The sequence below is a fragment of the Zeus faber genome, assembly GCF_960531495.2.
Source record: "Zeus faber genome assembly, chromosome: 8".
Lineage (NCBI taxonomy): Eukaryota > Metazoa > Chordata > Actinopteri > Zeiformes > Zeidae > Zeus > Zeus faber.
In genome coordinates, this window is record NC_137195.1 from 26911121 (window position 1) to 26938275 (window position 27155).

Here is a 27155-nt window from a genome sequence, read left to right on the forward strand (position 1 = left end):
CTAAATGCTGATTGGTGAGCAACTCACTTGCTTATAACGCAGTCAGAACTTATTCTGTCAATGTTATGTCTCTGCGATGAGAGATGAGCCTCTTCCCTGACTGGGTCTGTCGCTGGTAGATCTATTAATACTTCAACATGTTGGCGTGAAAGACTTTTGGTGGTGTTGATATGCTGACTGAAAAAAATAATAATCTTAATAACATTGCAAAATCTACTCAGCAAGAGATTGCCCCCGACAGAGCCAGTGACCTTGGCGGGTGAGTCTTTAAACAATTGCAGAGTTCTGCAATCCTCGTTCAAATTGCTGAACAATAGGACGGATTTCTGGACAATAGAAAACATTTCGGGGGGGGGGGGGCTTTTTTAGAATCTAGGAATAATACTCACATAAACCATGAGGCAATAAGGATGGAAATGGCAGCGAGTGAATGGGATTTTTTTTTTTTTACGGCATCCAAATGTGGTGTCATAAAAGCAGACATTGGGTTGAGCGAGTGAGAGATTTATTTGTCCAATGCTAAAGAAACCATGCATATTAAGCAGTGACATTGAGATACAGAAGCCATAGAAATACGGATGAAATTACAGTGACATCATTCTTGGCCAGTTTCAGAGACCATTTGGATAGAGTTTCAGTTTATACACCGTGGCTCACAATGCAGATGGAGGACGGAAAATATATGGTACGAGAGAAAGGTACACACACACACACACACACACACACAATGATCGTCGAATTTGCAGCATTGAATGTACATGATGTGCACTTTCGCTCACCTAGCAACAACAATTTAGGTCCTTGAACATTATAATATTGGCAACTAACGATGCGATGGCTACACAAACCTGGAGCTCGTTCCTGGACTCTTTGTTCTTGATCCAGATCTTGCCTTGAGTCTGGGGGTCGATGAGGAGGGGGAAACGTGCCGCTTTTGTGACGATGATGCCATTCTGAATGGACAGGTCATCATTGGGGAGACCCTGCGCAGAGGAGGAAATATTTAACACCAGATTTGTCAAATTATGGCCTAGGTAAGATATCACTTTATTAATCCCTAGGAGGTAATTCAGGTAATTCAGCAGCAGAACCTTTGGAATTGCATTTTAACGATATTGTCAAGGCAGCAGAAATATGACTAATCGAGTCTCTGACCTGAAGGTTCCACTCGCTGACGGTGGGCGCATCGATCAGCAGCTCGGTCAGGTTGAGGTTGTCGCCGAACGGGATGCGTCTAAGCTTCAGCTCCCGCTGCCAGTCAGTGAGCAGGAGGTTCCTGAACTCCTGGTTGAAGGGTCCGGAATAGGAGAGGATCGCCGTGGCCAGGAGGATGTCGCCTTTGATTGGGAAGCGGGAAGCATACACAGTTTGAATCAATGGAATCTTGGAAAACCGCTTGGTTTCTCTAATGGTATTAAATTAATGATCTATATACACCGAACAGCCACAACATTAAGATCACCACTAATATTGTGTGGCTCCCACTCGTTCCGCCACAGAAAAGCTCTGACCCGTCGAGTCATGGGCTCCGCAAGACCTCTGAAGGTGTCCTGTGGTGGGGCCCCATGGATTGGTCTTGTTGTTCCAGCACATCCCACAGATGCTTGATCAGATCAGACCCTAACCATCCACATGATGTAGGAGAAAACATGATTTATCAGAACAGGCCACCTTCTTCCATTGCTCCATGGTCGAGTTGTGACGCTCATATGCCCATTGTAGGCGTATCAGCGGTGGACAGGGGTCAGCATGGCCACTCTGACCGGTCTGCAGCTATGCAGCCCCATACACAGCAAGCTGTGATGCACTGTGTGTTCTGACACCTTTCTATCATAGCAGCATTAACTTTGTGCCTATGGGCGCCCATGACCCTGTCGCCGGTTCACCGGTTGCTCTTTCTTGGACCACCTTTGGTAGGTACTAACCACTGCATACCATCTAACTATTACAATTTAGCCCTTGTCAAAGTCACTCAGATCCTTACGCTTGCCCATTTTTCCTGCTTCTTACACATCAACTTCAAGAACTGACTGTTCACATTCTGCCAAATATATCCCACCCATTGACCAATGCAATTGTAACAAGAAAATCCATGGTTTTAACTTCACCTGTGGTTTTAATGTTGAGGCTGATCTGTGTATTTCAATGGTCAATTCACTGACATTATTATCCATACAAAGTATTCATGTCATGACAAGGGATTCTTTCTTTTTCATCATAAATAAGACTCAGAAGAATCTGACTTTTTGACGCTAAAACAATACTACATGGATACATATGAAAATTAAAGGACCTCATCCATAGACTATCACTCTTCACCATCTACCTGCTCCCCCTTGGCCAGATCATTCATCATGGTCTTAACTTCCACTGCTACGCTGATGACACACAGCTTTATCTCAGCACCTCACCATGGACTCTGCTCCCCCAACAGTCTCTGTTCAACTGCCTTCATGCCATAAAAACCTGGATGACAACTAACCCACTCCAACTCAACAGCAAAAAGTCATAGCTCATGGTTGTGGCCCCAAAGCCACTGCTCCGGAAGGTTGGAGATCTCCTCCTCCTCCTCGGCGGCTGTTCCATCAAAACATCTCCCGAGGTCCACAACCTGGGTGTTATCCTGGACTCTACCCTCTCCTTTCAGTCACACATCAGATCCATCACCAAGTCCGCCTCCTATCACCTCAAAAACATCACCCGTCTCCATCCCTCACTCTCAGACTCCGTGGCTGAAATCCTCATTCACGCTTTCATCATCTCCGGGTTGGACTACTGTAACGGAGTGCTGTACGGGGTTTCCAACTAAGCCCTGGACAGGCTCCAGTATGTGCAGAACTCAGCTGCCAGGGTTCTCTCTCCTCCACTGGCTCCCTGTCAAGTTCCGCATCTCCTACAAACTCCTCCTCCTCACATACAAATCCCTTCACGCACTCGCACCCCAATACCTGTCCGACTTCCTCTACCAGCACACTCCATCCGGGAACTTGCGGTCCTCAAACATGGGTCTGCTGTCCATCCCCCATACCAGATTTTGATCTTTCAGGGACAGAGCTTTCAGCGTGGCAGCCCCCACCCTCTGGCTCTCTCTCCCTCCCATAATCCGTAACGCCTCAAAACAACCCTCAAGACCCACCTTTTCACCATGGCCTTTCCCCATTAGTTAGTAAGTTTAGATATTCCTTTGTTTTGTTTTTGTTCCTCTCTCTCTTAATTTACCACCCCCCTTGCCCCTCTCCTGTAAAGCGACCTTGGGTTCTTTGAAAGGCGCAATACAAATTTAAGTTATTATTATTATTATTATTATTATTATTATTTATTATTAAATAGGCAACTACTGGGTAATATTTGAGCGTCTCCTTTTGCTCAATAGATTGACAAGTTTTGGAAGGACCCACCGACGAGGCGTTTGGTCTGGGCGGCAAACTCTTTGCTCTGCTCAGTCCACCTTGCCTTCTCTCCGGCCAGGCCACTGATGAGGCTGGAGGCTGTTTGCATCTTGCGTCTGCAGCGGTCTGCGTCCTCCAGCAGCGTCTGAAAATGAGATGGTGGGCGACTTTGGTCACGGCTTAAACAGGTAGAAAGTAAAAGAAGATCAACGTTTAGGTGAAAAAATATAAAGACAACATTTAATCATTCATTGCACTTATTGTATCTTCAGCATGGAAGATAACAATAAGTGCAGGTGAACATCTGTTACCACATCAAGACACCATCTGGTTTCTGCTTTGGTATAAACCTAGATAGAAACCTTTCAAAGTCAACAGATGAGGCAGAAGCGCACACCCACACACACACACACAGACACACACACACACACACACACACACACACACACACACACAGACATACACACACAGACGCACACACACAGATCCCTCTGGATGAACAGCAGTGCCTCCTGATTGCGAAATTACGATATTAGGAAATTTTAAGAGCAGGCACAGACTAATCAGGACACAGAGATTCAAACACTGATGTGTTCACCATGCATGTTGTTGTTCAGGAAAGGACACGGAGTGCCGTTGCAGGCACACTAAACATTAAAAGCACCGATTAAAACTCACACTGGTCCCCTTTCGTAGATCTTCTTTCATGGCTGTACCACTGTACCACTTGGTCGGCGATTGTAAAAGTTCTTTAAGGTGTTTTACAAAATAACAATCCATGTTTTTGACTTGCAAGTTGCTTATCTGTGTTTAGCAGGGGTTCTGTTGATGTGGGTGTTGACATCAATAGCAATGCGTTTATTTTTCCTTGCTTTGAGAATTCAAATTTAAATGCAGGGAACATCAGGGGGCAGTAATGTTATGAATATTAATGTTTGCACAAAATAATACATGCTTCTTGAATTTTCGACACAAACCTACAGGTGACTGTGTGTACCTTTTAAGCCTTTTAAGTGTGGAAACAGGATTGCGAATGGGCATTTTCTTTTACCATCTTGAAATATTGCCTTGGTGCCGATGTATGTTACAGACTTTGTTTTCTTGCCCGTATGGAATGAAATAAACAAGAAAGGTAGTCCTTAAGGATTGATTTTAACAGAGTAGATTTGAAAGGTAATTTTGGAAGTGTTGGGGTTCTCCCTTGAGGGGGCACTATTGCATTCACCACCTGACGGTCGCTCTCACACGTGCATACACTATTCAGTCACCGCATACCCCTTCCCCTACTCCCGCAGCCCACTCAGCCCTACTGAACAGGACTGGTATGCCTTCCACTATAAACACATACAACCATTCCTGCTAGGTCCATTGCTAGACCTTATATACAACATTCAAAGCCTACTGTAGCTACTTCAAATCTAATTGCGGTTCCCCTACAGTCCCATACCACTTCCCCCTTATTGCAGAAATCTGAGTCTTACTCAGCCTCCTTATTTAATCCACATTCTTTTAAAAATAGAAAAGGTCTGGGTCCAATATCTGAATATTCTTATAATATTCGGAATATTTCAATATCAGAAATTGGATTATCTCAAGATTCCGGTTTCTCAAACGGACCCTGATATATCGGTGCTGACTAAAACTTGGCTAAAGAAAAATATCAGTGATTCTGTGGTTTCTTTAAATGAATATAATTTTTTTTAAATAGACAGAAATGCAAGAGGAGGTGGGGTGGCCATTTTTATTAAATCATGTCTTTCGGTTCTATGATGTCACTGAAGAGAAAGGTTTTGAAGGTTTTTGGTAACTGCTCTGAAGGTCAGTTTAGGGCCTAATAATTAATTTGTCGTGATTGGGACTTATAGATCTTCTTCTGCTGAACATGTCGCCATTGATAAATTGGCAGGTTTAATTGCTCAATATATTAATTCGGAGATGATACTTTTTGCGGACCAAGGGATGTGGTTAAGCCGCGTCTGCAGACAGCAGCGTGGCTTCCTCCTCCGCGACTGCACAGCTCTCCCGAGTCGGCTGATTGGTCTGATCCAGGGCAGGGAGTTTTCTTAATGTTTGTCTGTCTTGCAGAGGGGATCGGTGCACAGGCTTGTCAGCCGAACAGGAGACAAACTAGAACATTGTACCTCCTGCACCCAAACGCATAATTCTTTATTATTTATCCTTTTGGCCAGCAAGCCTTTTTGTTCAGTTTTATAACAGTCTGACAGGCAGGTGGCAACACAGATTTATCACATGAACCTTTTAAATGAATGGAGGGAGAGGGCATCCATGGCTCTGGTAACGCCGGTGATTGAGTGGGATGAGTGAGGACCGGAGGTTCAAAAGCAGCCGATCATACCGCGGTCCTGTTTAGTGACCATCCCTCTTTGGTCGAGAGGGCGGATGTAGCCGCACTTCAGCATTGCTTCTCTAATGTTTTCTCCTCCCTGCCAGGCCTAACGTCCCTCATACACCACCATATTGAGACGATCCCAATTGTGAAGATGCACTCTCAAGATTATGCAGGCAGAATTAGGGGCCAATCTAGACATGGGTCTGATAGAGGAGTCCACGAGTGACTGTTTCTAGTCCCATTGTGCTGGTGGGTAAGCCTGATGGGTCAGTCCCATTCCAACGTAGACTACCCAAGGGTAAACGCGGTGTCAAAGTTCGACGCCTACCCGATGCTCTGGTTCGATTAACTTCTCGACTGGTTAGGTACAGCTAATTTTTTCATGACACTGGATTTAACCAAGGGCTACTGGCAGATGTTGTTGTCTCAGGAGTCCAAAGAAAAATTGGGGTTCTCCACTCTGTTCGCATTGTGCCACTTCCGTTTGGGTTGTTTGGTGCCCCAGCCACTTTTCAGAGACTCATGGACCACGTCCTGTATCCTCATGTAGCATACACTGCAGCCTACCTAGATGACGTAATCATTCACAGTGACACCTGGGAGGGGCATATGAAGCATGTGGGCGCAGTGCTTGAGTCCCTGAGGCAGCGGGGCTCACTGCAAACCCAAAGAAGTGTGCCGTAGGACGGAGGGAGGTATGGTATCTGGGGTACCACTTGGGTGAAGGCCTGGTCCGACCCCAGCTTGATAAAACCACTGCGGTCGTGAACACGCCGAGACCAAGACCAAGAAGTAGGTGAAGTAGTTCTTGGGGCTGGCCAGCTACTATAGGTGGTTTGTACCCGACTTTTCGGAGCTAACCAGCCCCTTGAGTGACTTAACTCGAAAGGGTGCTCCAGATCCGGTCCAGTGGTCAGAGAAGTGCCAGCAGGCATTTGCGAGATTAAAGTCAGCTCTCTGTGGGAAGCCAGTGCTGTTTAATCCTAACTTCTCTCTCCCTTTCTGTCTGCAGACCGATGCGTCGGACAGAGGGCTGGGCACGGTCTTGTCCCAGGAGGTGAAGGGGACCGAGTGGTCAGTGCTGTACCTGAGCCGCAAAATTTCAGAGCGGGAGTCGAGGTACTGCACAGTGGAGAAGTAGTGTCTGGCGATAAAGTGGGCCATCAGTTCCCTCCGCTATTACCGCCTGGGGCGCCCCTACACCCTCTGTTTGGACCATGCCCTGCTACAGTGGCTACGCCGCATGAAGGACACCAATGCCAGGATCACCCGGTGGTACCTGGCTCTCCAGCCCTTTAACTTCCGGGCGGTCCATAGGGTGGCGGCGCAGATGGTCATGGCTGACTTTCTCTCCTGTTCGGGGCGGGGGGGGGCTGGGGGGAGTTGGCTGTCGGCTGGACAGCTCCCGGCTCCGGTGGGGATATGTGGTGGACTAAGGGGTGTGATTAAACTGCGGCTGCAGCCATGGCTGCCTTCCCCTCGACCGCACAGATGCCCCGAGTCGGCCGAATCAGTGTCCGGCACTGTTCGGTCCGATCCAGGGAGCTTTCTTAGTGTTTATCTGTCTTGCATCGGCGCACAGGCTCATCAGCCCACCAGGGAAAACTGGAATGTCATTCCTCCTGCGCCCAAGCCCATTACTCTTTATTATTGATTTTTTTGGCCAGTGAGCCTTTTTGTTTAGTTTTATAATAAACCTCTCGCCATGTCGGCATCCCACGGCAAGAAAGATCCCATCTCCCTCCCTAAACCCCTTCCTGTGGGGAGAGACTCCCACAATAGTCTTGGCTGATTTTAATCTAAATTGGTTGACTAATGTGTCTAATTATTTGAGAGAGGTGTGTGGTTATCTCAACCTAACCCAACTGATTACTGACACTACCAGGCCTGATCTAAAAAATATTTGGAAGTCAACTTTAATTGATCTGATCTAAACCAATAGAAGTGATAAATTGTTTCTTCTGGTGTCTTTGACCTTAGGATATATGACAATCGCCCCAGAGCCTGCATTAGGGATGCCCAACTAAAGAAGGTTTGATTGTGAGTTGCTGTCATGAGAAATTTTAGAAATTTCAATGAGCAGGCCTTCTTACATGATCTTTTTCAGATTTTCAAATACATTAGAAATCCCTATGTTGATCTAGCATTGGATCATTTTATAAATACCTTCAACTCAGTGGTTAACAAACATGCCCTGTTTAAAAAGCAAATAAATAAAGACAGGTCTAGTGGTTCACCTCCTTGGTTCACCTCTGAACTATCATCTTTGTTCCAATGAAAGAATAAGGCGTGGGTCCTAGCTATAAAACCTGGAGACTCTTCCTATTGGCTTGCTTTTAGGTATTTAAGAAATAAATTGTCAGTGAGGAAAGCTAAATCTGATTACTATTGAAATACCATCTTTAGTTATTCAAATCCAGTCAAATTCTAGAATTCTAGAATAAAAAATGCAATATCCCTGCCCACACATGTAAATTCTGGTCAGTGTGCAATATCCGATCACAAGGAAATATGCACAGCTTTTAATAAACATTTTGCTGCAGCTGGTCACTTTTGAAAATGGCACGGGATCTTTTAAATCTATGAGTAATCCAAAAATGGATGTCTCTATACATACTCAAATTGACCATTGACTCAAAGAAAGCAGGATGGATGAGACAGTCTGGGCCCTTTCTTTCTCCAGCTACTGTGCCTTGATGATTATACAGTATAACACAGATTTTTAATTTAACCATTTTATCAGGTATAATTCCCAAAGTGTGGAAAATTGCTCACATTACTCTATTGCATAAAGGAAGAGATAAAAGTGTTCTTAATAACTATCGTCCCATCTCGAAATTGTCCTGTCTGTCTGAAATATTTTAATCAATAGTAAACAATCAACTCAAGACTTTTCTAGCTGGGTATTCTGTGTTGAGCCCTCACCAGTCTGGTTTCAGGGCTAACCACAGCACCATCTCTGCAACATTCTAAATTTTAAATTATATTGTGACAGTGACAGTTGATAAAAAGAAGCGTTGGCCTTGACAATCTACAACTTTCTTTTAATGTTCTTCAAGAGGCACTTATCGATCTTAAACTTGTGTCAAATGCTGAAAAAACTAAATACATGCTATTCAGACTATTATTCAGACGAGCACTTTACTTACAGCTATTGAAAGAGTCCGACACTATAAATATTTAGGCATCTGGATTGATGATAACCCTCACTTTTAAAGTTTAAAATGGTGTTGAAGTTGAAAATCTGCAGCCGAAACTTGGCTCTCTTTCTCGAAATAGAACCTGCTTTCCCATGTTTAGTAGAAAAAATAATTGTTTAAACTGAATTACTTTCTGTCTTGGATTATGGTGATGTAATATATGGACATGCTGCTGCTACCACCCTTAAGCCCTTAGACACTACTCTCCTCTTAGATTTATTACTGGTGATGCTTACAGTATCCATCATTGTTCTCTCTATGAAAAAGTTGGCTGGCCCTCTCTCTTTGCGAGACGAGATCATCACTGGTATATACGGTATATAGTAGTGGTATATATGGTTATTTACAAAACCCTCCAAAAAATAAATGACCAATTAACATAACTTCACAATTACACCTTAATGTAGGACTGGATTACACGAGAAGTGCCGCGAATAAACTATAAACTCGGAAAGACTGCTTTCAATTTTGTGGTCCAGACTCTTGGAATAATATACAATGCAATTGCTATATTGATTCCTTGACACCGTTGGGACATTTAAGAAATATTCTTACCAGTCTCATTGTTTTGAATGTAATTGTTTTAACTAGGAATTTAACCAATGTTGTTTGTGTTCTTATAGTCTCTTTGACAAATTTTATTTTTAATTCTATTATTATTATTCTATTAATTCTATCTATAATTCTATTATTATATTTAATTTTTGTCATGTTTTATTTTTTTCTGCCTAATGTGATCTCGCCATCATTAAAAATGAGGGTTCACCTCTCAATGTATCACCAAGAACTTAATAAATGTGAAATGAAATTAGATGAAATGCAAATGAGTCTAAACTGGACTCAAATCAAAATCACAGATTAGATTAGAGTAAAATCACAGATTAAAATCACAAAGTAGCAAGAAAGTTGTTTAAATCTTTCTATAAGATAAGTACAGAAAAAATTTGTTAGTGTCGCCCGGGATAATTTTCTGAAGACAACAAAAACAAACCCAAGAACCCTCTGGCTGGTCCCGGTGACTCACTGCATTATATACAAACGAACTACAAGGGGAAACAGAATTGTGTGATTCACGGGACTGCACAAAGCCTATTCCTATGCACAATGTGACACTTGACGGTTTTTGTTACCAGTTAGTTACCAAATTAATTTGTAACTTAGGCTCATATATTAATGCCTTCAATCTTCTGAATTAGCTGAAGTTAAACAGTAGTGACATTTAAATAAATTCACCAAGAGCTCAGGTGCAGTGGCAGTTGCCAAGGTAACTTTCACACGAAGGCCATGATGCGTTGTACATTATTTTTGCACGATGTTTTTTTGTTCTCACCTGCTTCTCCATCATGGCCTTCTCGTACTCTGCCTGAACCACGTCCAGCTCGGCTTGCTTGGCATCCAGCTCGGCCTGGGCCTTCTGCAGGTCTACGTTGGCTATGGCCAGACGGCCCTCCTGCACTGCCAGATTAGCCTGAAGGAGGGCCGGAGACAGGGACAGCGAGATGGCACAATGATATGGGTGTAAGGGGTCAGGTTGGGTTCATTTTTCTTCAAGCTCTACCTTTGCAAAGGGTGCAGAGGGAAGACAATTTCAGGTTTAGAGGAGGAATGGAGCACTTACAAGGTGGAGGGATGGGAGTGAGAGAGAGACAGAGACAGAATGAGAGAGAGAGAGAGAGAGAGAGAGAGAGAAAGAAAGAAAGAGCGAGAGAGAGAGAGAGAGAGAGAGAGAGAGAGATGGGGGAACAGAGCTTATGGGCTTGTTCAAACCGAGCCACAGCGAAAGCATTTCAGGAAGGTTCCAAGAGAATTGAACAGTTGCTATCCGTGTGTGTGTGTGTGTGTGTGTGTGTGTGTGTGTGTGTGTGTGTGTGTGTGTGTGTGTGTGTGTGTGTGTGTGTGTGTGTGTGAGCAGTGCCTATCTGACTCGCTGAGTGGCTGGCTTAAGGTGAAGCCACCACCGCACTGGAAGCCATAAAATCTTTTTGCCAGTGCAGCAGTTCCACTGTGAAGGAAAGGGTCAAGATCAAAGAGAAAAGCCAGGGAGTTTTCAAGAAGAGCGTAGAGGGGAAAGGATTAAAATCAAAATCTGGAACGCATCTTCACGTGTGAGGGAACCAAGGAGTTGGTGAGAGAGAGAGAAAGAAAGTGGAGAGGAGAGGTGGAGGGGCAGGGAGGTGAGTGCCAGTCAGGAGAGTAGAGGAAGATGGACGGAGGGGGAAGGCAGAGAAAATTTGGTTTAGAGTAGCTGAGGGTGACAAGTCAGGGGCAGATAGAGGTAGAGAAGGAACCTACCGAGTAAGAACAGGCAACAGGCAATATGCCACGCAATAGGATATCCATTATATATAAAAAATAATTAAAATTATTTGAATAATCATTTATAATGCGTACTGCTTAACAGAACTCACGGTAGTGACGACATAACAAAACAAATCTGCGAAAGTGGAGACTACAAACACAAAGTTTTGCCGCTTCATTTTTCACCCCAAGAGTGAAGGGTTCACAAATGCTTTGAATCTATTATGGCATTTGCAAAACTAAGTCAAAATATAAGTTATATATTTATATGCAATACAATATAAAGGAAATGTAACGTTTCTTTAAGGCTTAATCTTTTGCTCCCTTGGACTGCATTGGAGCACACTGAGAGGCTGCAGCAGAGCGGTAAGTCTCTAATAGTAATAGCACGACATTTACCAATTTAGTGTTATGAACAGTTATAATTGATGGGAACAAACACTGTCATAAGGCCTGTGGTGAAAAATGAGCAGCCTAATCGCTTCATAGGATGTATTTTCAATTTGTTTTAGGGGCCCAAACACCTCAGAAACCTGACATACACAAAGCTGATGCCAAAACGTGACGCACACACAGATACACTGGAGCTGAGCTGCTACCTTCAAAGGCAAGACCTCCTTGTTAATGGAGAAGAAGGAAGCCATGGCTTTGGTCCAGGACGCTAGGCCGGCGACGTTGCCGCACACCCGCTTGGCCGTCTCAATGTTGTAGTCGGCCATGTCGAAGTAGGGCTGCAGCAGCTCCACCACCTCCTCGTTAATGGTGTCTTTGGGGAATTGCTGTATGGTAGAAGGAGGGAGACAGAGAGAGAGAGAGAGAAAGAGAGAGAGAGAGAGAGAGAGAGAGAGAGAGAGAGAGAGAGTGAGAGAGCGAAAGAGCGAGAGAAGGCAATGAGTGGGTAAGGGGAAGAATGCCTGTACCGTCTGTTCCAATCCAGCCAGTCTCAGGAGGTCAAAGTGTGAAGGATTACGCAAAAAAACAAATGTTATTCCTCAACGTTTTTACGCTGATATAATGACCAAGGGATCATCTAGGGAATTGACGAGGGAATCCACGATGGCATCGCAGATGGACACAAAATCCCTGTTTCCTCCGAGAATTACAGATTTGCTCAAAAAGGATACGATATCTTTTGTTTATGAGGGAATCTATAATTTTCTGCAATATCAAGGCGGAAATATATGATTCAATTGAATTTGTCGATACAATGACGTGATGCCATATAACATTCAGTTGTTCCTAAATGTAACAACTAAATATTGTACCTGTACAACATTTAGTACCAAGACTAAAACAAAATTTCTTGAGAACTGTCATACTGTATCGAGGCATCATGTGTCAAGCTACCAGTCAACATACAGTAGTTCAAGACCAGGAAAGCCATGTTTCAAATTAAACTCCAATGCGCCTTAAGAGCCCTGTATTGCTATGGTTAATGGTGATTGTGGTGGGCCAAGGGGCTTGGTCAAGCCACTGCCGCAGACAGGTGGTGCAGTCTCCTATCCTGGGGCCGCTCAGCTGCTGGGGATCAGGCAAATCAATGGAGGGGCTCCACTGATAAGTCCAATCCTAGACCAGGAAGTAATTTGGGCTTTGTTCTTCCCCGCAGTGAGAAAGGTGTGTGTTTTTGGGACACCCGGCAACACGGGCGCTAAGCCCAGCAGACTGGACACGATACGGCAGCGTCGCGAATAAGCGCAGACGTTCCAGACTGTCCTCCTATTTGCCAACGAGTGTAGGATTTTCCCTTTGGCCCACAAGAAACCATTTTGTTTAAAACTGTTATAAATACGGGCCAACCGGTGCTGTTTTTCCTTCGCCTGCCCCCCCTGTCTCATTCCCTGGCCCTGGGCCAGAACACCCGTTTACAAGTGCTGCCTGAACAACATGGAGCAGTGCGAGGCAGAATCCCGGCCAACTTCCCACCCTGGAGCAGATGGTTGCGGCCCTTGCCACAATGCAGGAGCAGTGAGCCCTGCAATTCCAGGAAATGGCGAGGGTCCGCAAGTGGGACCAGGAGGCGTTCTGGGAGAGCCAGTAGGCCATCCAGGTCCTCCTCCAGGAGCGCACCGAACAGGGTGAGAAATGACTGCCAGGTCCCCCCGTCCCCCCGCTACAGGTGACGGCGGAGGGCAATCCCGAGGCGTTCCTCGCCAATTTTAAACAGATGGCCAAGGTGGCCAGCTGCTCGGACCGCGAGCGGGCGTGGTGGCTTGTTCCCTTCCTCTTGGGTGAAGCCCAGCTGGCACGCATGCCCAGCCCCCAGAGCAGTAGACAAGCTACACAGTCCGGTTGGCTGTGATGGAACGGGTTGGGAGAACACCAGAGGGCGACCGCCTGCACCTCCGGTCCCCCCCCTAGACACCGCGGCCCGGCTGTTCCTGCACGCCCAGCAGCTCCTCAAGGCGGCCCAGTGGTGGCTACAACCGGAGGAGCTAGCTTGGTGCGTTGTCACCAGCCGGCCTCCCACCAAGCCGCCATAGCCCTCGCCGAGGACTATGGTAAGGCGTACGCCCACACCTCTGCCTACCACGCTGGCCCAGAGAGGGGCCCACCAAGTGAGCTGCAGGACGCCGAACACTGAGGACCGCCGAGGGGCCCGTGGCCAGATCCGCATGGGAATCGTTGTGGGACCGACCGATACCAGCACCGTGGACCTTGCGGCCATCACCATCCTCCTCCCTTCCGGGGCCCAAGGTGGGGCCCACCTCCCGCCCCTTTCCCCGCCAGAGGAGGTACGACTACCAGCGGGAATCCACCTCCTACCCCACTCCACCTCCCTGATTCTTTCAGGGTGGCCAGTGGAAGGTGGGCGGACGCCTGGGCAGGTTTGCTGGCGATGTGGGCAACTTGATCACGACTTCCAGGACAGCCCCATCATGTAGGTCAGCCATGTCGTTTGAGTCGCCAGTCCACCAGATCCCTCCCCCGGTCAAGAACTGGGCTAATCATGTGTAAGGTTACAAGGGGGTAGACACCAGGCTTGCTGGACTCGGGCTGGACTCGGGCTGTTCGCAGGCGATAATTCAGCAACACCTGCTTCGACCCAGGGGTTTGATAGAGGCATCATGAGTCTATATCTGTTGTGTGCATGGGAATATTCACACATATCTGATAGTGCGGCTTAAAATTCACTATCAGGGGAAAAAGCATATGGTAAAGGGGGACGTTAGTTCCCGCCTGTCGCACCCTCTGATTTTGGGCACAAATTGGCCAGGATTCGATGTGTTAACGAGAGAAGCGCACGAACGAGGGGGTGCAGTCGCGGTCTGTAGGGATATATGAGTGTGCAGAGGTCACCAAAGCAGGGGAGGAGGACCTCCCAGTCCATCCCATGGAGGATTTACCTCTGGAACAGTCACGGGACGATATACTTCGCGGGGCCTTTGAGGAGGTACATAAAATCGATGGTGCACAAAGGCTGCGCTCACTCACCCGTATCTTGCGGTGATTAGGGACAGATTATATCGAGTGAACCGTGACGATCAGTTGGGAGAAGAGGTTAACCAATTGTTAGTCCCAAAAAGTTGTCTGGGTTTAGTCTTCCAGGCGGCTCATTATAACCCGATGGCTTCTTCTTCTTGTCGTATCCACAAAACAGTCAGTTACAAGGCTTGGCTAGCTGAACACATTGCTGTCCCTTCTCATTAAACTCTGCTAAGTCCGATGGTGTGCAGGGCTGTTCCAGCAGCGGACATATCAGGAGGTGCTCCATGGTCTGTGGTCCAGTTCCACAGTCACACACAGCGTCCCCGTCATTCAGGTATCCCCATTTGGCAAGAGTGGCTGTGCACATCCAACACCAGATCTTAGTCTGTTAAGGCATTTCCGCACTGCGTAGTTGCTGTCTGCTCCAGGGGGCAGTGCCTCGCTCGCCTTTAGCTCCATTGTTGTTCCTGGTGGGAGGTTGTCAAGTCTTTCTTCCCACCGAGTGACTCTTTCACTGCTTGCGCTCAGTGTTCTGAGAGGTGGGACGCTCTTCAGGAAACTTTTCCTGGATTTAAGGCGGCTTTTGGCTGGCACATGGCCGAAGAGAGGATGTCTTTGATCATTGGACTGTTGTTGTCGCTCTTTCTTGCTTGCTGCATTTCGTCGTATCTCTGGTGGGGCTATGCCTGCCAGGATGTATAGCCGGTCTGTAGGTGTTGGTTTCAGGCAGCCAGTGAAAAGGCGGCAGCTAGAATTGAGGGCGGGGTCCAACTTCTTGGCATGGGCAGCTCGGTCCCATACTGGGCAGGCATACTCGGCAGCTGAGTAGCAGAGAGCCAGTGCGGTTGCTTTCAGAGTCTGTGAGTTAGCACCCCAGGTTGTTCCAGTGAGCTTGCGGTTGATGATGTTGTTCCTCGCACTAACTTTACACTTGGTCTTCTCAATGTGGGTCTTAAAAGAGAGGCATCTGTCCAGGGTTACCCCTAGGTAGACCGGGTGCTCACAGTGTTCGAGGGAGGTTCCTGGCCAGTTGACCTTCAGTTGGCGCTTGGCTTCACGATTTCTCAGGTGGAAGGCACACACCTGTGTCTTAGATGGATTTGCACGTAGGTGGTTCTCTTCATAATAAGGTGTTAGCTCTGCCAGAGCATTGGAGAGTCTGTCTTCCACAACTTTGAAGTCAGTGGCTTGTGCACCTATGCCAAGGTCGTCTGCATAGATGAAGCGGCGAGTGTCTGCACTTTTTGGTTGGTCGTTGGTGTAAATGTTAAAGAGAAGTGGTGCAAGCACACTTCCCTGTGGAAGGCCATTCTTGAGTCTTCGCCACCTGCTTTTCTTCCCTCCAAGCTCAACAAAAAAGTTCCTGTTTTCAAGCATGCTTTCGATCAGTTCTGTCTGACGGATGTCCCTTGTGGATCTTGCTGAGGAGACGTCTGTGGTTGACTGTGTCATAAGCAGCTGAGAGGTCGACAAACACCACACCAGTTACCATCCCTTCCTCATAGCCGTCTTCGATGTACTGAGTGGGGTTGAGTACTTGGCTAGTTGTCGACTTGCCAGGGCGGAAACCTGCTTGTTCAGGGATGAGGTGTTTGTCAACAAAGGTGCCAATTATGTTGAGGATCAGACAAAAGCTTGTAGGTATGACTCAAAAGTGCGATTGGTCTGAAGTTCTTGGGAGCGGATGGATCTTTCCCAGGTTTCAGCAGTGCTATAATGTGGGCTTTCTTCCAGATGTTATGGAGTTTGTGTGTTGTTAAGCACTCATTGTAAAGCTGTAGAAGCCATGTCTTTACCTTGTGACCGAAGTGCCTGATCTGTTCCGTTGCGATATTATCCAATCCGATTGCCTTTCCTGGTTTGAGGGTAGAGCTTCCAGCTCTTCCAAAGTAAGCTGTTTTGTAAAAGCAGTGTCCTCGATGTATTTCTTGCGGTTCAGCTTGGTCTTTTTCCCTCTCTTTCCACTCTTTCCATTCAAGAGCAATTGGTTGGCAACTTGGTTGGCAGTGACTTTTGGGTGCTGAGGAGCTGCTTTAGGATCACCCCCTAGCTTGTGAATAAGTGTCCATGCTTTCTTGCTGTTTTTTGACATGTCTGTGGACTCAATAAGAGCATTACAGGTCTTGCTTCGCTTTTGGGCAATGTTTTCCATCACCTTCTCAGCTTGAGCAGATGTTTCATCTGAGATATTTTTGATTTTGTCCCTCAGCTCGTTGGTGAAGCCTTTCCAATCTGCTTTCTTGTAGTTGAAATGTCTTTTAAAGGGCACAATGGTTGGGACTACAGCTGCATTAATTTGGATCCCAATGGGACGGTGTTGGCTTGATGGAATAGGGTCCAGCACAATCTTTTTACACAGTCCAGCGATGTTACTTGTGACCATGATGAGGTCTGGATTGTAGCCACGTTTCCAGCGAGCACTGATAAACGAGTGTGGTAGCTTGGGGTCATGAATAAGACTTAGTTGGTTAGTATCCATCCAGTCCTCTACTGCTTCTCCATCTTTGTTCATTTCAGGGTGGCCCTACTGGGTGCTGTGGCTGTTGAAGTCCCCAATGATGATCTGTGGTTTGCTGTGTACTTTGGGGATTGGCTGGGAAAATATAAAGTCTACAGGTGGTGGTTTATAGACAGATGTTACTACAGCACTGCTTAGCTCAACAGATAGGACTTCGATGTCATGGTCGTCTGACATATCTGTATCTTCTATAGCTACCCCAGTAGCTATAGTCCTCAGTGACCACCCGATGGCTGGTCACTGAGGACATGAAAAAACACTTGAGCGGATAATGGCCTGGTTCTATTGGCCAGGCATCTGGGCAGCTGAGCTGTGCCGCCTGTCCTGAGTGTGAGCTGGTGAATCCACAGGCTATTCGCAGAGTGCCATTGAGGCCCCTCCCCTTAGTCGAGATGCTGTTCGAGAGAATCGCAATGGATCTCATCGGGCCATTAGACCGCAGTGCTCAGGGCTATCGATTTGTGTCCGTCCTAGTGGACTACGCAACCCGATACCGGAAAGCAGTGACGCTGCGCAGTATTACGGCTAATGTGTCGCAGGCGCTGTTTCAGGTCATCTCCCGGGTTGGGTTTCTGAAGGAAATCCTGACTGACCAGGGCACTTTTTTAATGTCACGCACACTGCGCAAACTGTACAGGTTACTGGGCGTACCAACCGCAGACGGACAGGCTGGACAAGTGCTTCAACAAAACGTGGAAAAATATGATCTGGAAGTTTGTCCATGATGACTTGGGACTTGGGACACATGGCTCAACCCCCTGTTGTTCATGGTGAGGGAGGTTCCCTAGTCCTCCACGAGGTTTCCCCCCTAGAAGCTACTGTTTAGCAGGAGACCTCATAGGGTGCTGGACCTGATTAAGGAAAACTGGCAGGAAGGTCCCAGTACCAGTACAAAACGAGGTCCAATACGTCCTAGACCTTAGAGCAAAGCTTCATGCGTAATAGAGGAATCTACAAGCGAATGGTCCAGCCCCATCATGCTCGTGGGTAAGCCCGATGGGTCAGTGCAGCTCGCATAGATTACGGGAAGGTGAACGCGGTGTCAAAGCTCGATGCCTACCCGATGCCATGCGTCGACGAGCTTCTCCACCGGTTAGGTATGGCTCATATTTTTATGATGCTGGATTTAACCAAGGGCTACTGGCAGATTCCATTGTCCCAGCAGTCCAAGGAAAAATCATCCGTCTCCATGCCACAAGGCGTTTAGCAGTTTTGCCTGCTTCCATTCAGGTTGTTTGGTGCCCCCTGGACCTTTCAGAGAGACATGGACCGTGTCCTGCGTCCGCATACAGCATTTTCCGCTCCATACTTGGACGATGTGAATATTCACAGAGATACGTGGGAGCGGCAGCTGCGGCATGTGGGTATGGTACTAGCGTCTCTGAGGTGCGCGGGGATCACTGGCAACCCAAAGAAGTGTACCATTGAGCGGAGGGAGGTACTGTATATGGGGTACCACTTGGGGGGGGCTGCTCCGACCCCAGGTGGATGAGACAGCTGTGGTCACGAACACGGTGAGACCCAAGACTAAGAAGGAGGTTTAGCAGTTTTTGGAGCTGGCTGATTACTACTGGAGGTTTGTGCCGGAATTTTTGGCACTGTCCAGCTCCTTGAACGACCTAACTCGAAAGGGTGCTCCAGATCAGGTCAAGTGCTCAGAGCTGTGCCAGCAGGCACTTGCCAGATTAAAAGCAGCTCTCTGTTGAGAGCCTGTACTGGATACCTCTAACTTACCGGCTCTCGGCTGGACAGCGCCTTTGCCTAAGTGCGACGATGGGGGTGAGTGGCAGGCCAATGGGGCGCAATTTGCCAGCAAGCACATGATTTTCCCTTTGGCCCACGAGGCACCTTTTTTGTTTTAAATTTTTTGGATATCTGTCGAGACGGGATGGGGGGAAGAACACAAAAAAGAGCAAAAGTGGAAAAACTCACTCAGACGGACATGAAGATGAAAGAGAGGTAGCGCGGCGATGACAGATGGAGGAAAGTACAAGAGCTGAGGAGTTTGTGTGAAGTGAGAGCCAGAAAGAGACGGAGATGGAAAGAGAAGAGCAATGACGAGGAATGTACAAATGAGGCAGGAAGCTAAAGAGATTACAGAAAGAAATTCCACCCAGGGCATAAAGAATTCCCAGTATCTAACTGCTGTCTATCTTTTTTTTAAGACAATGTCAATTTGAGTGAAATTGAAAACAATTGATGCCCCGACCACCCCAAAAAAGTATTCAGAAAATCTGGCATTAATGTGTATCTCCAACAAAAAAAGCTGACAAAATCTCAGAATTATTATTAAACTGATAATGTGTAAAAAACTTTTACATTTTAAAATGGAAATCATTAAATCCTGGTCAGTGTCAGCATCTTAATTTAAAGTGAAAATCCACATGATTGCCTGTGTTGGGTGGATTACACTAAATCCCAGAATTCCATTCGAAAGTACATTCCTTTTTCAACATCTGCGTTTACCCTCATCTTTTTGTAAATGTTCCTCCTTATTGACAGTTTACTGACCACAACTAACCGCTGGTTTGTGAAATTCACTACGGCTGCCTTTAACTTATTACTAGTATTATTATTACTGTGAAACGGATATCTGCATTCCTGCCAGGAAAGTGGACCACCAACTGCTATCAACAATAGAAATGGCATATAGAGGATCACATGCATAACACATTGAATGGATGTTTCTCAGAAACGTCCAGCTAAAAAGGTGTCAAATAATAATGTGATTTTTCTTTACGCTAAACTACTTCGTAAGAAAAAAATTATGAAAAAAAAAAGTCAAATTCCATCTTTATGTTATTTTGTGTGGCCTGGAGGAATGTACATTATTATCACGGACAGTATGTGGAGCGTACTGGTGCATTTGTGTGTGGAGCTTTTTCATCGGATACTTCTTTTTTTCTATTTATTGCAGGAAATTTTATTTGAAATTTTATGGTTTGACGCTATGATTTTAAGATGGTATGAAATTTTGAGTGGATAATAAACAGGTGTTTGCTAAGGTGTGTGTGGTTCTGTTTTAGTGCCCTAATTATGTTACAGATCACTCTACGTTCAGGCATAATTCCCATTCTGTTTTCTCCTTGAACATTATAATGTGGTCTCCTGTAGCTGACACTAGCTGTACTCCATGAAAAACAGATACTAAAAAATACTTACCCAGTATTTTTTGGTTTTACTTCATGTTTTTCCAAGTACATGGAACAATGTTGATTTCAATGTTGGTTTTATATATATATATGTATATATACATGTACATATATATGTACCGATCAGCCACAACATTAAAACCACTGACAGGTGAATTGAATAAAATTGCTCATCTCATTCTAATGGCACCTGTCAAGGGCTGGGATATATTAGGCAGTAAGTAAACATTCAGTTCTTGAAGTTGATGTGTTGGAAGCAGGAAAAATTGACGACTGGGTAAGAGCATCTCCAAAACGGCAGGTCTTGTTCCAGGTATGCAGTGGTTAGTACCTACCAAGAGTTGAGCAAGGAATGACAACCAGTGAACCAGTGACAGGGTCATGGGCTCATTGATGCACATTGGGAGCAAAGTCTAGCCGGTCTGGTCTGATCCCACAGAAGAGCTACTGTAGCCTAAATTGCTGAAAAAGTTCATGCAGGCTATATAATGGAAAATTACTGAACCAACCCTATGCCCGCTCGTAACCCCGTATCTGCTTCACATCCATATCTGCTTGTAAAGTGCTCCCCGCTGATTGATCTTCTATACAATAACCTGTCTAACCTGAACTATCTCACCCCACGCATCGACCATCACCTGAGTGGCTAGAATTTCCATGACAGCTATGACAGAAAGGTGTCAGAACACACAGCGCATCGCAGCTTGCTGTGTATCGGGCTGCGTAGCAGCAGACCGGTCAGAGTGCCCAGAAAGCCCAGAAAGCGGCCACAATGGTCACGTGAGTGTCAGAACTGGACCATGGTGCAATGGAAGAAGGTGGCCTGGTCTGATGAATCACATTCTCTTCTACATCATGTGGATGGCCGGGGTTATGGTCCGAACCGATCGAGCATCTGTGGAATGTGCTGGAACAACAAGCCCGATCCATGGGGGCCCCACCTCACAACTTACAGGACTCAAATGATCTGCTGCTCACGTCTTGGTGCCAGATACCACAGGGCACCTTCAGAGGTCTTGTGGAGTCCATGCATCGACGGGTCAGAGCTGTTTTGGAGGAACGAGGGGGAGCTACACAATATTAGTGGTTATTAATTGTGGTTTTAATGTTGTTGCTGATCGGTGTGTATATAGTGTTTGAGGGCTGGAGAGAGTGAAAGAGAAGAGGGTCCAAAGGAAAGATACAATATATCCACGCAACTAAGGATATTGTATAAGGCAAGACCACCAGCATTGTCAGGACATTGGTACAAAGCTTCAAAGCTAACAATACAGTAGATATTTTCCTCCCTACCAAAAGCATCCTCTAGGATATAATGTTTCAATTAACAATTTTGGCATCTGGCAATGCTTAACCTCAACATCGTGGACGTATCCTACAATCCAGTTGCTGTAGTCTTTCATCTGGCTCCTCTTGGGAATGTTTCTCATGTGACTGTTGGAGGACAGAAGCCAAGTAGAAAACCATACAGAGGCACTGAATACTGGGGAACTGCCGGGGCTGAACCGAGGCTCCCTCTCTCGTGCACACCAGTCCAACATTGATGTTGCCATTAACGTCAATTAATCACTGAAACGGGACTGATGCTCAAAGGCTTCTACAGTAGCCTTTAATGTACACAATATTGTTCTGTCTCTTAGCAGAATGGATGCCTTGGATGCCAGATAGTCACTTACTACCTTGAACATTTACTACCCCCCAACCCACCACAGCCCATCAGTTTAGTATCAGCAGGTGTTTACCTGCAGGCTGCCCAGGAAGTTTCCAGCTGTCATGAGCTTGAGGGACTCCTGCCAGGAGGGCATGTTGCAGTTCTTCTCCGGGTCGATCTTCACCGCGTTCACCTTCCTCTGGAACAGCAGCAGCACGCAGTCCATGATCCTCATTATGAGGTGGGGGGGGCGCCCCAGTGTCCGCACCGTGGCTATGTCTGAGGGCTTGATGGTCTGAGCGGGGCAGAAATAAATGGGGCACATAACGGGTGAGGTAAAACTTGAACACAAATCTATTTCTAAATAGTCATTTAGAGTTTTGTGATATTATGAATGTCCAGGCTGGACCAGGCTTATTTCCAGACATATTTAAACAAATATTTCTATACCAATCCTTATCCATAATAACACACAATTTATTCCCTCCACTTAAAGATGTCTAAGAATATGCAGCTGCGGCAATATGGACAGAAGATCTATCTGTCTATCTATCTATCCAGAAGAGGGTTTTCAATAGGGGCTAAAGTAAAACATTTTGGACGGCTGGAGAAAGGGGGAGAAAAAGGGGGAGAAAAAGAAAAAGGAGAATAAGAGTACAATGGGAAACCAGGGAAACTCGGGAGTAAGCCACTCAGAGGCTATCTGAAGGAGAACCGGAAGGGATAGAAATGGAGAGACCTCGCCTCCTCACCCTGGAGCGTATAAAGTCGCAGCAAGAAATTGCGAGCGAGATGACATTTTGAGGATTTACATGAAAGCAAACACAGAAAGAGGTTTAAGATAAAGAGATATAAATATAGTGTTTTTTCAGTGTTAGTGATTATACAGTAATGTAAAGACATTTTTCAAATTGAACATAGAGAGAGGCATAGACATCCTACATAGATAGATTCATAAAGAGAGAGAGAGTGGCAAAGGGGTGGTTGACCTGAGGGTTTTGAGGACAGAAAGACAGAGAGCAGGGGATAAAGTCCTAAGAGAATTGGGCTGCCCCCACCACCACCACAACAACACCCTACACCTCTACCCCAATCTCCTCTCCTTCCTGCTCCCTTCACCCCTTCTGTGCTCCATCTTAATCAGGTGTGGAGTTACTTTTGCCTTGCTTCCAGGTTCTTGCTGTATCTCTCTGACCTAGCAAGGAAATCTTGAACATTATATATTGGTATATATAATGTTAGATTATGTTGTTTTTTTAAGGAAGTATGACCTCCAAAGTTATACCTGTAGAGGGCTAGACTTTTTTAGTCTGCCTTTTTTTAACACAGTTACTGTATCTACCGGGTCAACCACTGTAAGAACCTGCACCGCGCCGGCCCCGAAGTGTGAGAACGGGAGAGCGATATGAAAAGGCTGGAGGGCCTGGAGTAAAGCAAGCCCTCAAGATTGTTGTTATATCACCGGCGGCCCCCCCGAAGCAGAAGAGTGCCAGGATACCATCTGGTACTGAAAGAGAAGCATGCCGATAGAAATCAGACAGGGAAGCCAAAATAAAGGGGGAATAAATAAAATAGATGCATAAAATATACCCAGAGAAGACATAAAGTAGTAGATACCTAAAAGAAACACAAAATGGAGAGTCAATAAATACGCCCTATACCTCCCACAGCAATGCCTTTAAATGGAGTAGTTTCTCAATTCAACCAATAAATGAACAGCTATTAGGGAGGGTATATAACACCTAATTTAAATATTTTTTTTAACCTGTGCTGTCAGCATGCTGGGCATACAACACTGAGTATTTTTATGCCATTGCGTCTAGGACAGATTTAGTGTGCAAGTGGAGTTCAAGTTCTCAACCTGCAATGCAACTCTTTATTCGTTCTTAAATCATCAAGAACTGCTCCAATAACTCTGTCCTGTGGACGACCTGGATAACTGGAACTACAACTGGTCACGTGGCCTCTTCCTGTCATAGTTATGGCATGAGGGAGGAAAGGAGAGGAATGCAACGAGGACGGTGCTGAGGTGCATTCGAAGCAGGTGTGGTGGTGTGTGTGTGTGTGTGTGTGTGTGTGTGTGTGTGTGTGTGTGTGTGTGTGTGTGTGTCCACAGGTGAGTGTACATGACTTATCCCCATTGGTACTGGTGTAGAAGGTCGGTATTATACCCTAGGGCTGCAGGAAAGCCCGAGCACCCTGCCCTGCGGCCACAGAAGACCACGGCCCCCAGAGAAGAAGCCATGGGGCCATGGAGCAACCCCCACGCCCGGCCTCGAGGAGCATAACCCAGTCTCAGGGAGCACGAGGAGAAGCCGCATCCCAGGGGAGCACACATACAACCAACCCCCAGGTGCAGGCACAAGACACTCCCGCAGGCACAGAACCCGGGTCACGGGGGCCAGGCACGGAACACAGGCCCGGATCCCTGCCCCGCGTCGATAGACCGACACCCCACCCAAACCATCCACCCCACAGGCGAGCCGGCATTACCCCAATGCCCACCCACGCCCCAACCAAGGGCGAGGCCCGCCCCACCGTAGCCGACCAGACGCATCACCAGGCAACACTTGTTTTTTCATTTCAATAGGAATGAAATAATGAATAGGCCTCTCCTCCTCTTCTGACTGTAATTTTAATATTCTGTTTCATTTTTACATCTGGCAGTGTATCACCTCTCAATTTAGCTTTGTACAGTGTTAGATATGCTTTGAATTTGTTGTCATACAAAACAAGATGAAAGGATTAGCATGAGTGCTGAAAAATAGTTTGAAATCGTAGCTTGGCGAAGAACAAGTGACTCCTGATTTAAAGTAGCTCAGTTACTCCTTCAACTTCTAGGAGGAAAATCAAATAGGACGTGGTTGTTTACTCGTGTAGCTACTGCGTAAAAAGAAAATTGCCATGTTTTGCACAGAAAGGCCTTGTACAGCTTAAATTTCAATGAACCTTGCAATTATTTGGCTTGTCTCAAGCCGAGTGTATTCTTTGATATAGGTGAAGATTTGAAGATTTGATGGTGTGAAATTTTTCTGCCAAAATAGCTCAGTTGGGAGAGCATTAGACTGAAGATCTAAAGGTCCTTGGTTCAATCCTGCGCTGGCAAACAGTAAAGCTGCATGTGATGTTGCTTATATGTTGCCTTACACATACCTTGTGTAAGTGTGTGTTCTTTTCCATCATTGGTTAGTTAGAAATCTGATACTCCAAAGTTTGCTGTCACAATACACAAGTCCGCTGGTTTTGACTTTTTGCTTTCAAGACGGATCTGTTCTCGGCCAATGTGGAATAAGTAACATTTTCAAAGTGGTCATTTAGGAACCATGAGTCATTATGAAGTGAATGCATACTGGACTGCACATGAGACTGGAAGTGAAGAATTAAGAGTAAATTGATGACATTCTTTTTTATGTTAGTGGCCTTCAATTTGTGGAAGGTGGCATTTCAACTTTACATTTTTCAGTGATTATCAAGTTGTTTGAAGATCAAGCCTGAGGTGAGTGTATTCTTCGATATTGGTAGTCATGGGTGTATGCTACTAACACAGAATATTGCACTTGAACGTTTGATGGTCGCTGTACTTTGTGCTGAAATAGCTCAGCTAGGAGCGCGTTAGACTGAAGATCTAAAGATCCTATGGCTTACGCATACATACGCATGGTTTGTCTTGCATCGTACGTCATGGTTATAGCTCACTGTAGACTCGAGCTTGTGTAAGAACTGAAGTTTACAAAATTCAAACAACACGCCTACAGAGTTTTCACCTCGTGGTATCTACATTTTCTTTTTTTTGACAGCACCTGCAGGGCACCCTCGGCCTCCTCCAGGGCAGGCCGTGCTGCCTCCAGCTTCTCCTCGGCAACAGCCTTGTCCACCCGGATGCTGTCCACGATGGCCTGCGCCTTGTCCTTCACCTTCTGAACCTCCACCTTCACCCGTTCGGCTGCCTGCGCCTTCACCGTCACCTCCTTAAGCACCTGGACCAGACATAGAGCAAGGGTGAGTACTACTTATAAACACAGGGGCTATTTTCTACCTTACCATACACACACACACACACACACACACACACACACACACAAAAAACATGAGTAATAGTTTATCTTTTATAGTGTATCAGAAGTAGTTTATTTTCAAAATGATACAATGTATATATTTTAAAGATAAACTACTTTGTAGAAGTTGCAGTCGTTATAGTGGTAAGAGTATTAATATGAGTAGTGGTAATATGTAAGTAGTACCAATAGCAGTAACCCTAGTAGTAGCAGTATAGTAGGAGAAAAAGTAATAGAAGTAGTAGAAAATAGCCATTGTAATGCAGTCTACCATCAACTTCTTCAATGTAACTTTTTTTCTTACTAATATCTTAGAATTATCTTTAGAACTGGTTTAAATGATCACATTCTTATTTTCTTTTCTGTATATTTTCTTGGCTGTTATTAGCATGCCTTTTCGCTCCCCTTTTTCTCTGGCATTGTTGAGAGCATGCATGAGGATTAAGCATTTAGCCGGCAGAAACATCGGCGTAAGACGTAAGGCAACGGTGAAAGTCAAACCGCTGACTTAGTCGTCGTAGTAACAGAAAACAAAGAACAAACAGTTTGATGGAAAACAAAGTTATCACAGTCCATCAAGATCAGCAGTGTCAAACTCATTTTCAATCAAAATGCAACTTCATGCAGGCTGGATTACTTATGAATGTGAATATTTTAATGACAATATTATGTCCCCCCCCAATGATCACACAAGTGGGGTTGGACCTCTCTGCTGACCCGATTCAGTCCATGAACCGTATCTTTGACAGCGCTAATAAAGATAATATCAGTGAGTTTGAGAAAACAATATCACACAGGCACCTTCCCCGACACATTCGCACAGACACTTTAAGTTACGTCTCGAGTGTCAACATTGCATTTAACTCCCGGCTCTTCAGGATCTGCGAGCCTGTCACGCACTTGAAAGGCGCTTCATTTTGTTGATTACCACTTTGAAGCACCTCTCGAGCTGCGTCAAACCAGTCCAGCGGCGATACCGTATTATTTGTTTTCATAAAGCCACGGTTCAATTCTCATACTACTCCTCAGTCGTTTCACCGGACTCTCGGAGGCGTAATTTATATGTGATTAGCCCTGGCCAGGGCATTTAATTGGACTAATTCATTGACCAAT

General features: G+C 45.8%; 1 protein-coding gene across 1 annotated transcript in view; it reads right to left on the minus strand.

Moving 5' to 3' along the window:
• Window positions 1-27155, minus strand: part of dnah5 (dynein, axonemal, heavy chain 5) — a gene marked incomplete at its 5' end in the record, with an annotated part of 160663 nt that overhangs the window by 42541 nt on the left and 90967 nt on the right. Inside the window, 7 exons of the mRNA XM_080004870.1 lie at window positions 849-983; window positions 1156-1337; window positions 3399-3534; window positions 10270-10407; window positions 11837-12016; window positions 22079-22282; window positions 25788-25964. Of these exons, the coding sequence (XP_079860996.1) occupies window positions 849-983; window positions 1156-1337; window positions 3399-3534; window positions 10270-10407; window positions 11837-12016; window positions 22079-22282; window positions 25788-25964 (1152 nt within the window). The remainder of the gene's footprint in view (window positions 1-848; window positions 984-1155; window positions 1338-3398; window positions 3535-10269; window positions 10408-11836; window positions 12017-22078; window positions 22283-25787; window positions 25965-27155) is intronic.